A 14,791-nucleotide genomic window follows, 5' to 3' on the forward strand; every position below is an offset into this window, starting at 1 on the left:
GAGTGCAAAGGTGGAGAAGGAAACTTCTAATATAAAGATCAACACGATTGAGAAACAACTTGCATCGATGCTACGTGAATATATGAACTCAAGTTTTAAAAATGGTAGTGTGTTAAACAAAGTGCCTATTTTGTGATCACCATAATACAAGTACTTAAATACCTAACAACATCGGCTGATAAACAATTTATTCTCCAATTAGTAGGAAAAATTAAGTTTGAATAGAAATATTTTGCCATAAGGAATGTTTTTAAAATAACATTACACAGAAATTTTCAGTTGATTTCTGAGTGCATATGAAATTTGTGTGCCATTTTTATGTGTGATTTTCACTGTCTGAATTAACAGATAAAATATACTAAAACATAATAGGAGGGGATTTTGGGTCATCCAAGATGGAGGACAGGAAAAATTTCTGGCTGTAAGAGCTGCTCCTTTTTTTGAGGTTTTTTAGGTGTTGGAGGTGATTTCCTCGAATCCCAGGAGCAGCAATTACTGTTTTATATGCTGTTGCATTGTTTTGGAACTTTGGAAAAAAAAATCAAAACAACAGCAGTTTTAAAAGGGAGAAGAGCAGACAAAGGAAGCACATGGTGAGGGCAGTGCAGAAGAGAGAGAGAGAAAACCTGCACAGTTTCCGCCTTTGCTGTTTGATTTCGTATATCACTGGACATCGGAGTGCATCTGGGAAAAATTAACAAACAGTGAAATTCACAACTAATCTTGGAGGAATTGTTGGGCGAAGTTCACAGCACAGAATCAGATAAATTATTTGTTGATTAAAGTCTGACCAATAGAAAGGCTGCAGGAGTGGGTACAGTGGATTCTTTCTTGATTATATGTTTTTGGAGATAAGTCTCTTGATTAAGCTTAAAATATAAGCCATAGCTATTAATTTAACCTGGGGCAGTGTTTGTAGAGGAATAAGACGGTGTTATTTTCTGGGTCTGGAGATTGTGAAGGAGCAAAAATGGCCTATGTAATTCTTGTCAGATGTGAGAGTTAAAGAGAGTTTAAGGGTTACTGTGGATTATATCTGCCATAAATGCTGTTAGATGCGAATCTTATCAGATCAAGTGGATCGGTTGGAGAGACAGATAGAAACGATGAGGAATTTGCAACAGCAACAGTATGTGATGGATGGCAGTTATAGGAAAGGGAGAAAGTCTCAGATATAGTCACATAGATGGGTTAACTCCAGGAAAGGTAAGAGAGGTAGGCAGCTAGTGCAGGAGTCTTTTGTGGATATACCCATTTGGAAAATGTAGGGGGTGATGGATTCTCAGGGAAATATAGCACGAAAAGCCAAGTTTCTGGTATTGAGACTCGCTCTAATGCAACGAAGGGTATGCCGGCTTCCAAGAAATCAATTGTGTTAGAGGATTCTGTAGTCAGAGGTACAGACGTTTCTGTGGGCAGCAAAGAAAAAGCAGAATGGTGTCTGTTTCCCTGGTGCCAGGATCAAGGATGTCTCCGAGAGGGTGCAGAATGTTCTCACGGGGGAGAGGGGCCAGCAGGAGGTAATTGTTCACATTGGAACCAATGATATAGGAAGAGAAAAGGTTGAGATTCTGAAGGGAGATTACAGAGAGTTAGACAGAAATTTAAAAAGGAGGTCCTCAAGGGTAGTAATATCTGGATTACTCCCAGTGTTACAGCTAGTGAGGGCAGGAATAGGAGGATAGAACAGATGAAGGCATGGCTGAGGAGCTGGTGTATGGGAGAAGGATTCACATTTTTGGATCATTGGAATCTCTTTTGGGGTAGACGTGACCTGTACAAGAAGGACGGATTGCATATAAATTGGAAGGGGACTAATATACTGACAGGGAAATTTGCTAGAACTGAATGGGAGGATTTAAACTAGTAAGGTTTGGGGGGTGGGTGGGACCCAGGGAGATAGTGAGGAAAGACATCGATCTGACATGGGCACAGCTGAGAACAGAAGTGAGTCAAACAGTCAGGGCAGGCACGGACAAGGTAGGACTAATAAATTAAACTGCATTCATTTCAATGCAAGGGGCCTAACAGGGAAGGCAGATGAACTCAGGGCATGGTCAGGAACATGGGACTGGGATTTGATAGTAATTACAGAAACATGGCTCAGGGATGGGCAGGACTGGCAGCTTAATGTTCCAGGATACAAATGCTACAGGAAGGATAGAAAGCGAGGCAAGAAAGGAGGGGGAGTGGTATTTATGATAAGGGATAGTGTTACAGCTGTGCTGAGGGAGGATATTCCCGGAAATACATCCAGGGAAGTTATTTGGGTGGAATTGAGAAATAAGAAAGGGATGATCACCTTACTGGGATTGTAATATAGACCCCCCAATAGTCAGAGGGAAATTGAAAAACAAACTTGTAAGGAGATCTCAGCTATCTGTAAGAATAATAGGGTAGTCATGGTAGGGGATTTTAACTTTCCAAACATTGACTGGGACTGCCATAGTGTTAAAGGTTTAGATGGAGAGGAATTTCGTAAGTGTGTACAAGACAATTTTCTGATTCAGTATGTGGATGTACCTACTAGAGAAGGTGCAAAACTTGACCTACTCTTGGGAAATAAGGCTGGGCAGGTGACTGAGGTGTCAGTGGGGGAGTACTTTGTGGCCAGTGACCATAATTCTATCCATTTTAAAATAGTGATGGAAAAGGATAGACCAGATCTAAAAGTTGAAGTTCTAAATTGGAGAAAGGCCAATTTGACAGTATTAGGCAAGAACTTTCGAAAGCTGATGAGAGGCAGATGTTCACAGGTAAAGGGATGGCTGGAAAATGGGAAGCCTTCAGAAATGAGATAACAAGAATCCAGAGAAAGTATATTCCTGTCAGGGTGAAAGGGAAGGCTGGTAGGTATAGGGAATGCTGGGTGACTAAAGAAATTGAGGGTTTGGTTAAGAAAAAGAAGGAAGCATATGTCAGGTATGGACTGAATAGATCGAGTGAATCCTTAGAAGAGTATAAAGAAAGTAGGAGTATACTTAAGAGAGAAATCAGGAGGGCAAAAAGGGGACATGAGATCGCTTTGGCAAATAGAATTAAGGAGAATCCAAAGAGTTTTAACAAATATGTTAAGGACAAAAGGGTAACTTGGGAGAGAATAAAGCCCCTCAAAGATCAGAAAGGCGGCCTTTGTGTGGAGCCGCAGAAAATGAGGGAGATACTAAGTGAATATTTTGCATCAGTATTTACTGTGGAAAAGGATATGGAAGATATAGACTGCAGGGAAATAAATGGTGACATCTTGCAAAATATCCAGATTACAGACGAGGAAGTGCTGGATATCTTGAAATGGTTAAAAGTGGATAAATCCCGAGGACCTGATCAGATGTACCCAAGAACTCTGTGGGAAGCTAGAGAAGTGATTGCTAGGCCTCTTGCTGGGATATTTGTATCAACGATAGTCACAGGTGAGGTGCCGGAAGACTGGAGGTTGGCTAACATGGTGCCACTATTTAAGAAGGGCGGTAAAGACAAACCAGGGAACTATAGACCGGTGATCCTGACCTCGGTGGTGTGCAAGTTGTTGGAGGGAATCCTGAGGGACAGGATGTACGTGTATTTGGAAAGGCAAGGACTGATTCGGGATAGTCAACATGGCTTTGTGCGTGGGAAATCATGTCTCACTTTTGGAGAAGTAACAAAGAAGATTGATGAAGGCAGAGCAGTAGATGTGATCTACATGGACTTCATTAAGGCGTTCGACAAGGTTCCCCATGGGAGACTGATTAGCAAGGTTAGATCTCATGGAATACAGGGAGAACTAGCCATTTGGATACGAACTGGTTCAAAGGTAGAAGACAGAGGGTGGTGGTGGAGGGTTGATTTTCAGACTGGAGGCCTGTGACCAGTGGAGTGCCACAAGGATCGGTGCTGGGCCCTCTACTTTGTCATTTACATAAATGATTTGGAAGCGAATATAAGAGGTACAGTTAGTAAGTTTGCAGATGACACCAAAATTGGAGGTGTAGTGGACAGCGGAGAGGGTTACCTCAGATTACAACAGGATCTTGACCAAATGGGCCAATGGGCTGAGAAGTGGCAGATGGAGTTTAATTCAGATAAATGTGAGGTGCTGCATTTTGGGAAAGCAAATCTTAGCAGGACTCATACACTTAATGATAAGGTCCTAGGGAGTGTTGCTGAACAAAGAGACCTTGGAGTGCAGATTCATAGCTCCTTGAAAGTGGAGTCGCAGGTAGATAGGATAGTGAAGAAGGCGTTTGGTATGCTTCCCTTTATTGGTCAGAGTATTGAGTATAGGAGTTGGGAGGTCATGTTGCAGCTGTACAGGACATTGGTCAGGCTACTGTTGGAATATTACGTGCAATTCTGGTCTCCTTCCTATCGGAAAGATGTTGTGAAACTTGAAAGGGTTCAGAAAAGATTTAAAGGATGTTGCCAGGGTTGGAGGGTCTGAGCTACAGGGAGAGGCTGAACAGGCTGCGGCTGTTTTCCCTGGAGCGTTGGAGGCTGAGGGGTGACCTTATCGAGGTTTACAAAATTATGAGGGGCATGGATAGGATAAATAGACAAAGTCTTTTCCATGGGGTCAGGGAGTCCAGAACTAGAGGGCATAGGTTTAGGGTGAGAGGGGAAAGATATAAAAGAGACCTAAGGGGCAACGTTTTCACGTAGAGGGTGGTACGTGTATGGAATGAGCTGCCAGAGGATGTGGTGGAGGCTGGTACAATTGCAACATTTAAGAGGCATTTGGATGGGTATATGAATAGGAAGGGTTTGGAGAGATATGGGCCAGGTGCTGGCAGGTAGGACTAGATTGGGTTGGGATATCTGGTCGGCATGGACGGGTTGGACCGAAGGGTCTGTTTCCATGCTGTACATCTCTATGACTCTATAATGAGGCCTTGATTAATTGTTGTTATGCAGGAGGTAGTCTCAGGTGGGTAATGGAAACTTGATCTGTAATTAGTATCCCAAGTTTTGTGCATGAAAACAAGCCAAGAAATCACAAAATATTTCAAACATTGGAGTGTATGAATGATCGATGTAGAAATTTTTATAAATAGGGAAAAAAATCCAATATCTAAGATGAGGTGAATGGAAGAAGGAATGGTGGTTAACAAGAGGAAATATTAAATGGTTTCAGCCTCTGCAGCTGAATCAGCATTATCAACATTGTCAATTATCTGCAAATATTTTCTAAAGGCTTGGGAGACAAGTTAGAATTCTGAATTTTAGCTTCGGAGTTCTGTGGCAAATTTGATTGAGACTTAGGTCTGAGACAAGAACAGCAGCAGGTGCAGTTGGCAGCACAGGGAGTAATTCATTATATAACAAACTTGTTGGGATTTTGAACTAAAATAACGGACACTATATAAGGTCTTATAAGGTCTGGAAAATCTAGATCTGTACTGAGGCCAGTCAGGTTTCTCATCTCATCATTTCCCCACTCATGAGGCATGAAAAAATTCACTTTTCATTTTAATTGTGTTTTTACTGACCATGGCCTCTCGCATTCTTCGAATTAAGCTCAATGTAAACTCAAGGAACAGCATCTCATCTTTCGATCAGACTCTTCAGTCTCCCTTTCAGATTTTGTAATAAGTTCAACAATTCCGCAACACTATCTTTACCTCTATTTTTGTACACAGCAGTTGGTAATAATTCTGCTATTACCTTCTCTAGACTCTTGATTCATGTCAAGCCTCAGCTACAAACTAAGCCTGAGATATTGGTCAAGCAAGTAAACCTAACAGTAAAGAGAAATTTTAGGTGACATCTTCAGTGCTTTGGAGCTTCCTGTGAAGTGCTGCTAGACTGTCTCTTCTGAAATTTATTTGGCTCCGTTTCTGCTGCTTCAGGTTGCCGGTTATGGCAGTTTGTTGTATTGGCCGGTATATTGGGTTTGCTTGTTGATGGAACTGAAGTTTATCTTGATTGGTTCTGACTTTGACACTGCTAAGCCATTTAATGTTCTAATCCAGATATTAACTCTCCTGGACACTGGGCTATTACTCAGTTTAGGTCAAATAGGACTCTTATGCTGTCTTGAATCTGCATATCTGCAGCAACTACAATAGCTTGCTGGCCAGGATCCTGAAGGAAATTTGAACCATTTGGCTGAGGAATGGCTTTGTTTTAGGGTTTTGCTGTGAGCTGTCCTCAAGTCCCTTTGATGAGGATATGTCCTCAGTGAGTCTATGCAATTGACTGCACTCAAGTGGTGTTCTCCAAGCTCATACAGACTGCCGCAAGTGTCCACATTCATCAGAATACCCTGCAACTCCATTTGCCGCATTTTCCAATGATAAAGAAGTTGTAGTGCCTATTTGAAGTTCAGTTGGACTTCAGCTAGCTTGATTTTTGCACAGTTACATAATTATCTCACATACAAGACAGTCTCAGCATCTCACTAAGGGTTAAACCATATTCACATGTTTCTGACAGTCGTCCTAACCTAGTCAAAAATCCAGATACAATTCCCCAGTTTTCAAATTGCTGAGTCATGCGATAGCGTCTCAGAATTAGAGGCAGCTTGGCATTGTAATATTCCTTAACTATGTCAATCAATTCTTGAAAGGTTTTAGTATCTGGTGCCTCAGGGAAAGTTAGGGTCCAAATGATAGAAAAAGCTGCAGCTCCGAAGGTTGTCAGAAAAATTACTTGCTTTTTGTCTACTAAAAGTGCTTTTTGCCCAGAAAAAAATAGCGCAGTTTTTCCACATACTGGGACCAGCCCTTGATGGCAAAGTCAAATGAGTCAATCTTCCCAAAAAACAGCATGATGCAAGAAATGCTTAACCCAACTCTCAGATAACTGCTACAGGATCTTGCTTCACTGTTGTCACTACTGAAATAACTCCAGAAAGGCTAATATCCTATCACCAAGTCAGCCTTTATTTACACATGAACAACCCTTGACTATGATATTGCCTCATACAGAGACAAGCATGTTAATATCTCTCGTTATATGTCAGCCAGGGCTTCTTGATTAGACCAGATCATATTCGATGAGGTCCAGCTCTCTGACCTTCTTACAATAACTACATCCCCACTGTTCCATCCTATCACAGGCCTTTTGTTCTTTATCTAACACACTTCAACTGATCTCTTTCTATCCCTGTGTACTAAAACACCTGTTACATCTCTGACACTTACCAGTTCTGATGAAAGATCATGAACATGAAACATCAAGACTGTATCCTCTCTACAGATGCTGCCTAACGTGCTGAGTATTCCTAGCATTCTCTGTTTTATTTCAGATTTCCAATAACTATAGTATTTTGCTTTTCAAATGTGACATGTTTTCCATTAGGTAGGAATTTCAACATATTTCTATCAAGAATGAATTAACAATACTAAATGACACTGCTCCTAAATTAGAAATGCAAAACCAGGGCTTCTCTGTTTGCAATTTCTTTTGTGAACTATCGTCTACCCAGCTCTTTGCCTCTTGCAATCATCTATTATCTGCTCTGCAGGCATTCAATTATTAAATAACTTGAACTGCCATTTAACCTAACCTGCTTTATCAATCTGTTGTTCAGCACGTCCCATATGCAGCTTCCTTTTGTACGAACACTTCTTTGCAGATATTCACATATCATTCAGTATACATTAGTGAGCCCATATCCTGAATCTCAAACTTGATTTCTTTTCTTCTGTTCTTCAGTGCAGCGGTCATCTAACAAGTACTTGCAATAAGAGATTCAAATGTTTTTGTACATTACAAACAAAACTCCAAACTCAGGTAATAACAAACATTAGAAACATCATAGGCATTATAAGCAAATGAAGGAATGCTTTTTTCTATGCACTTTGCTTTCACTTTAAGTCATTTTTCGTTAAAAGTCATATGTTCCAGGAAAAACTGAGAACATATTTCCGTTGGCAACGGCTGCTAATCAACCAGGAAACTGATGACAACTTCAACACCTATGACTGAACAACTCCACAGAAGTCAATAATAAAGCATTTTTTCCACTTTCAGTTGTAAATTTGGAAGTTCCCTCAAAGTATTTTGAAAGAAAAGTCTATGAATAAATATACCAGAATGAGTACAAGTCTGACGCAATATTGAATACTTTAATCACTTCTTTTTACAAATGTCATGATACAGATTATGTTAGCTCATCCATCCAGAAAAATCAAACCAATGCTGTAATATACATTCACAATACTCTTCAATGATTGTGTAGGAAAAGGGTGAGTTTCCATTTATATGCTAAAGACAGAGCTTCCCCACCTCTGTCATTCCTCTAAGCTCCAATCAGCTACCTTTCAAGTTTTGGATAAATCAAATTTTCTCCCGTTGTTCGTAAATACTTTGTATCGACTTCCCTGCCAATGACTCCATCTTGCCTTCTCAATTCTCATTGAGGTTGAACCTCTATTTGCAAACTTTTCGTACCCTGTAAAGCAGAATTAAATCTCAAATCCCACATCTGATCCCCCACCATTATTATTCTGAACTTGACAGTATCTACATCAGATCTGCATCATTATCACCAAGATGTCTACTGTTTCTCCCTTTCATTAAGCAAAACCAAGCACACAAGTTCATTCAGAAGATTACCACAGATGGGCAAAAAGAAGTTCATTCTTTCTAATTCATTCCAAGTTTGACACAACAAACGCTTCAGATACAATTTTTAAAATATTCAAGCCTTCTAATGGTGTATACGCGATTATTCTTGGCTTTTGCTCTGGGGTCTGCATGATTCGGAGGTGAAATTACTTCTCTGGAGAATTGTTGCCATGGGTAGTGCTGCTGCTGTGGTAATTGTTGCTGCTGATCTGTTGCATTTTTAAACAGTGGATCTTGAAGCTGCAGTACATCATTCCCTGCTGCTTCTCTCTCTAACACAGAGTTTTTTCTTTATGTCTTTCCTCCTAGCTAGAGAATTGTACGTGAGACAATCTATTTTACTAAATTTGCCTTTGCCAGGATATGTTTATGGGATGTTACAATACTGGAACAGTTACTGTTTAATAGTTATATAATCTATTATTCTGTTAAGTTTTCCATTAGAATTAAGTTATTCTAATTCTTTCTTTTGTTGTTTTTTTATTTATAGTGTATGAATAAAGTGCGTTTTGCTTGAAGATTGGTAGTTTGACTAATTGAATTGCATCTGGAATGTAACACCTGGCACTTGTCTTTAAAATAAGAAAGATTTAGGGTGTAGGCTATTTCCTTGACATATTTTGAGGAGGTTGGTCTTGCCCATAACATAATAATGCACTAACATTCTTCACTATTATTCATTTGTCAAAAAATCCAGCACTTTTGGAACAAAACAGTTGCTACAGGTTCAGATTCTTCTCAAGTTTATGGCTGATTTGTACTGTTCCACTACTGAACAAAATGTAAGTACTTTTAGGGCTTTCAGTCTATTTATGTCAAAACAGTAATAGATGTTGGATATTCCTCTTCAGAATTCATGTTCAGAAGCATTATAGCTTGTTAAAAGTTACCTACCAATTCAACATGAAATTGCTACGTTTATTGAACATAAAATGAAGGCCGAACAAGAACAAATTCAAATTTAAATCAGAACACCACTAATAGCCACATCATAAATCAACCTCATCCAATTGGATAGTCTAATAATGATTTCCTTTATCACTCAAATTCATCTGTGTCAAACATTTATTCTGTCACGTACTCGATATGGCTTTTCCTGGGAATACATGTAATCCAGAATGGAATAGCTAATCAATTATGTACTTACACCTTTGGCTACAAAACAAAATTATGCAGGGAGGAAATACTGAATGGCTGAAGTCAGATACGATGAAACTCTTGTACTATATCACTCATTTTGTTGTATAAATCAGGCATCAGCGCTTCTACTGCCAACAAACAACATTATTGAAATCATTCCTTACTGTAGGTTTTTTGCCTTCTTTCAGAAGAGTCTTTCTTCTCAAAACTCCTTGAATTGTCACAGTGCCTGGAAAGAGGTTTACTGCCAGTTCCTCAGATTCCACAGAACTAAAATAAAATCAAAAGCATGGCGATTAAATACTGGCACAATACAGCAAACCTGAGAATCAGAAGGGTATTCTACATAAGTTTCAATCTACAACACACCATGTTTGCATGTCTTAATTAAAGTATATAAGAACAAAGTCCAAGTTTACTGTGCCGTTTTTCGAGAAAGCTCACAATACAAGCCATACAAAAGTAGTTTCATTTGAATTTAACTATTGACGTTTTATATCACCTGTCTCGGGAAATTAGAAGAAGTATTATAGTTTGTTAAAGATTACATACTAATTTTGAAACATGTTTTAAACTTTCACTTTACATTGTATGCTTTAACAAGACTTTGGACAGTACTGCTGCATAAACATTTTTCTCTGAAAGACAATAGGGCTGACTATGATTTAGATTGTCACAATTTGGGAAGCTATTAAACCTCCCACGCAGTAAACACCTGTAATCATTATTATATATGATATGTGTATATATACTTTTACATTTGCCTTCACTTTTTCCTGTTCCAACATTTCACTTTATAAGGTTAACTATGATCAATGAGTCTTGGTATACAATGACTTCATGCAGCACTTCTATCATCATTAGCTGAGGGAATTGAGAAACTAAATGTCAACCTCCATTGAATCAGCTTGTTCCTTCTCAAGTCATCTCTGCTATAAAATGAGTGTGTATGGAATTGGGTTAACAAGAAGGTTATCTGTCAACAACAACAATTTTTGTGAATAAAATCCTGAAGCAAAATTTGGAGGTGGAAATTTATTGTCAAACGATGTACAATAATAGGTTTCTGGTATTAAATATCTCTATTATTGAACTGCTGAGTCAATGGTTGCAGTAACATTTCATTCTCTTCAGCACAAGAAATCATTAGATGGTGACACATCATATACTAAAACACTTATAGACAGATGTAGGCATAATTTAAATGGCTAAAATGAAAGCTACTGCAAATTTTGAAAAATATCACTGCATTAGTAAACTGATTTAAGAGAGAGAAAACAGATTTAATCATGTGGGTTAGTGTTCCCTTCACCAGATTATACACCTTGGACAGAAGTATGCCATCTGCCCCCTTTAGAAAAGAGATCATTACCTGTGGGCCTTCATGTGGCTTCGACAGCCATTCCTTCCAGCCCGTGCCACTGGGCAGAGAGAATAATAGAACCGGTTCCTGCAGAAATTTATTATCACTTTGAAAGTAAAGCAATGTTCAAAATATTCTCTTGGTTGTCATAATTTTGACTTTTACATTGCATGGAGCCTCTCCAAAGTCAAGTAAATTAAACATTTGGAGTAATTTACAGATTCTTGTGGTGAGGCTCTTCTCCAGTTCTGCCTCTAATACTTGGGGTAGAGGTGAAGAGCAGAGGTTCTGAGCTTCCAAGTTTCAGTAACTAGCATTCTGAATCAACTCAGTGTCACAGTAGGCTCCAGTTTTCTCCTCAGGATAAGGATGCAATATTAATTAAGCATTTTTTTTGCTAACTGTGATTAAATATCTTTTGCATACTGAATTAATATTCCTCTAGATTGTGGTACACTGCATACACATGCAATCTTCCAGGAATTAACATCACCATAGACTGCCCATTAATGAGGTGACACACAGCCATTGAAGCCTCTCTTAAAACCATTCTCAAAGTGTTAAATGAAAGGGCATTAGCAAAATATTATGGAAAATAATCTAGTTAGTATTGATAAAATAGAACAACATACATTGTTTTGTGGGGTAATCAGAGAGAAACTTTTATTTTACAACTAACTTACAACAGGTACCATGGTATTTATTAATAAATTGAGGCAAAGTTAAAGAGGATGGATGGTCCAATGGACAGCTTTAGCATGATCCATTTACCTTCAGTACCAATGATCAAATACGGTTCTGGCACATGTGCTAAAACACATTCTGATGCTACAAAACTCCTTTTTCAAAGTAATCTTTAATAGTGTCACCTGAATTTCTAATGAAGTGTGTTATGGAGCGGAGGTTGACCCTCCCCCGTCAAGAGCTAATGACCTAAACATCCAAAAGGAGCACACGGCCTGTAATCTATCAAAAGAATGGTAAATAGAAGGAATCCCTGATCTCCAATTTATAAGTAACAGTTTATTTATTTCATCCTAACATTCAACAAACTGAGCAATTCCCCCCCAATGATTAACTATTCCCTCACTGAGCTAAATTCTACAGCTATGCTGTCCCAATAAAACCCAAGTATTAAGAAAACTAAATTAAAAATTATAATCTCAAAGTCCACACAGGATGGCTTCTGAACTATTCCGCTGTCTCTCCAGTCATAAGTGCCTCTCTTTCACTGATTCTTTCAGACTTGTTTTGTGTGGGAATTCTTCTGTTCTGAAAGCCTCTCTGTCAAATTCTGGTATCAGGAATATCATCTAAGAGTGTCGTGTACCTTCATGAATAGATGGTGCTTTTTTAGACAGCGTGGAGATTTCTGTGAGAGTGACACGTTTTTCTCAGACAGCCATTTGCTCCCCCCTCTTTGTTCAATTGCCCCCTTTTTTACACCCATGATGACATTTTAATTTCTTTACAATCAATTGGTTTGAGATAGTCAAAACCATCAGATTTAAATTTAATTGGGTTTTGGTATCTAGGGCCTGGTTTAAATTAATTGGCAAATATTTAAGCTAGTGTGTGGTAGTGGAGAAGCACAGGTTTTGATCTCCAGCAGCTCCACTTTCTCCTAATATTCAAGCTAGTTGCCTTAACATCAAAACAAACCTAGGATGGCAACCACACAGCCAATTGATACATATGTTCCAATTTTATAACTGTCAGGACATCTACAGCTGCTTGCAGACGTAGTTTTTAAAAAGTCTCCAAGCTTTTAAATGCACATCACCTCTAAAGGGACCACACACTCTTCTTCCCCCGCCCCAATATTTTCATAAACCAATTTTGGCTTCCTGCCTTCCACTTCACAAGTACTCTACACAACTTTGTAACAAGTGTAGCACAGTGACTCAGTGATTAGTACTGCTGCCCTACAATGCCAAGGACCTGGGTTTGATCCCAGCCTCAGGCAACTGTCTGTATGGAGTTTGCACGTTCTCCTTGTGTCTGCTTGGGGTTCCTCCGGGTGCTCTGGTTAGATGTACAGATCAGGTAAATTGGCAATGCTAAAGGATGTGTGGATTAGGGACATTAGTTAGAGGAAATGTAGAGTAATATAGAATGGGTCTGTGTAGGTTACTCTTTGGAGGGTCGGTATGGACTTGTTGGGTCAAATGGCCTGTTTACACACTGTAGGGATTCTCTTTCCTTCTCTTTGTAGAAGAGTAATAAACAGAAAAAAACTGCCAAAGTTAAAAGCAATTTTTCTATTGTTCATGAGTATCAATGGGAAAACCAGCATTCGTTGTCTACCTTCAACTGCCTTTGCTAAGGTGGTGGTGAATTAATTTCTTAATCCAGTGCAATCCATGTGGTATAGGTACTCCCACAGTGCTGTTAAGGAACATGTTCCAGGATTTTGATTCAGTAACAGTGAAGAATTGCAGAAAGGAGAACATTTTTCAGTTTACCTCCTCCCTCCTCACTATCCAAGGCCTCAGACACACATTCTCTAGAAGAAGCAGCAATTTACCTGCATTTCATTCAATCCAGTCTACAATATTCACTGCTCATAACGCAATCTCCTCTACAGTGGGGAGTGAAATACAGCCTGGGTGACCACTTTGTGGAAACCTACGTTCTAACCCTGAAAATCACTGTGAACTTCCAATTCCATGTTACTTCGATCCCATGCCAACTCAGGTCTTCTGCAATGCTCCAGTGAAACTCAATGCGAGTATTAAGAATAATACCTCATCTTCTGCTCGGGGACCTCACAAGCTTTAGGACTAACATCAAGTTTAACAATTTAAGAGCAATGAAAATCTCCTTCCAAGTCTATTATCCACTCCCTCACTCCAGATCTCATCATGACATAGCATGACATTTTCAACTACTCATAGAAAATGATCACTTATGAAGTTTTCTTCTTCTCTGGCTCGCAATTCATTTTTATTCCCTTCTCTCTCTTGCTCTATCTCCATCTATCTGCTCACTCTACCCCCCCCCCCCCCCCACCAACTCCCATCATCAGCATAAATATCAGTTTCCTAGCTGCTATCATTTCAGAAGTAGGGTCACTGGGCTCAAAACGTGCTAATTCTATTTTCTCTCCACAGTGGCTACTTGTCCCATTGAACTTCTCTTGCAATTTCTGATTTTATTTGTGAAGCAGTATTATTGATCCAAGTCTAAATGGTGTGTGGTGGTCATCCTATTCGTTTGCTGCCTTTGTCCTTCTAGAGGTCATGGGATTGGAATGTGATGTTAAAGAAGCTTTGGAAAGGGGCAACAGTGCATTTTGTAGATAGTAGAAATTTGAGCTACTGTGAGATGTTGGGAATGAATGAACGTTTAAAGTGATAGATAGATAGCTTTGTCCATTGAAGCTATGCTCATTCAGACAAGTGGGCAGAATTTCATCAGAGTTCTGTCTTGTGTCTTATAAATGGCGAACAGAATTTGGGGAGTCAGGTGGTGAGTTACTTACTATAGAATTCCGAACCACTGACCTGCTCATGTCACTTCAATACATGTTTGACTAGTCTAGTTAAGTTTATAACCTCGCAGAATATGTTGATGGATGTCAAAGGGGGATGGTGTGATTCTCTCTTCTTGGCAATGGTCATTGCTTGGCGTTAGTGTGCCAAATGTTATTACTATATCTCAGTCCAAGTATTGTTGCGCACAGGAACAAATTATTTCATTATCTAAGGAGTTGCAAATGGTAGCAAATGCAGTAAT

At 39.2% G+C, this 14,791-nt stretch overlaps 1 protein-coding gene across 4 annotated transcripts in view; it reads right to left on the bottom strand.

The window, feature by feature from the left end:
* The window catches only part of ralgps2 (Ral GEF with PH domain and SH3 binding motif 2), a 431,788-nt gene that overhangs the window by 31,824 nt on the left and 385,173 nt on the right, over positions 1–14,791 (bottom strand). For 3 of the 4 annotated variants that reach the window (XM_060830098.1, XM_060830096.1, XM_060830097.1), the window contains 2 exons: positions 11,063–11,140; positions 9,855–9,960 (listed from right to left, as the gene is read on the bottom strand). In XM_060830098.1, coding sequence (XP_060686081.1) covers positions 9,855–9,960; positions 11,063–11,140 — 184 coding nt within the window. The remainder of the gene's footprint in view (positions 1–9,854; positions 9,961–11,062; positions 11,141–14,791) is intronic. The other variant, XM_060830099.1, reaches the window with a different exon arrangement.

The sequence above is a fragment of the Hemiscyllium ocellatum genome, chromosome 9 (genome assembly GCF_020745735.1).
Source record: "Hemiscyllium ocellatum isolate sHemOce1 chromosome 9, sHemOce1.pat.X.cur, whole genome shotgun sequence".
Taxonomy (NCBI): domain Eukaryota; kingdom Metazoa; phylum Chordata; class Chondrichthyes; order Orectolobiformes; family Hemiscylliidae; genus Hemiscyllium; species Hemiscyllium ocellatum.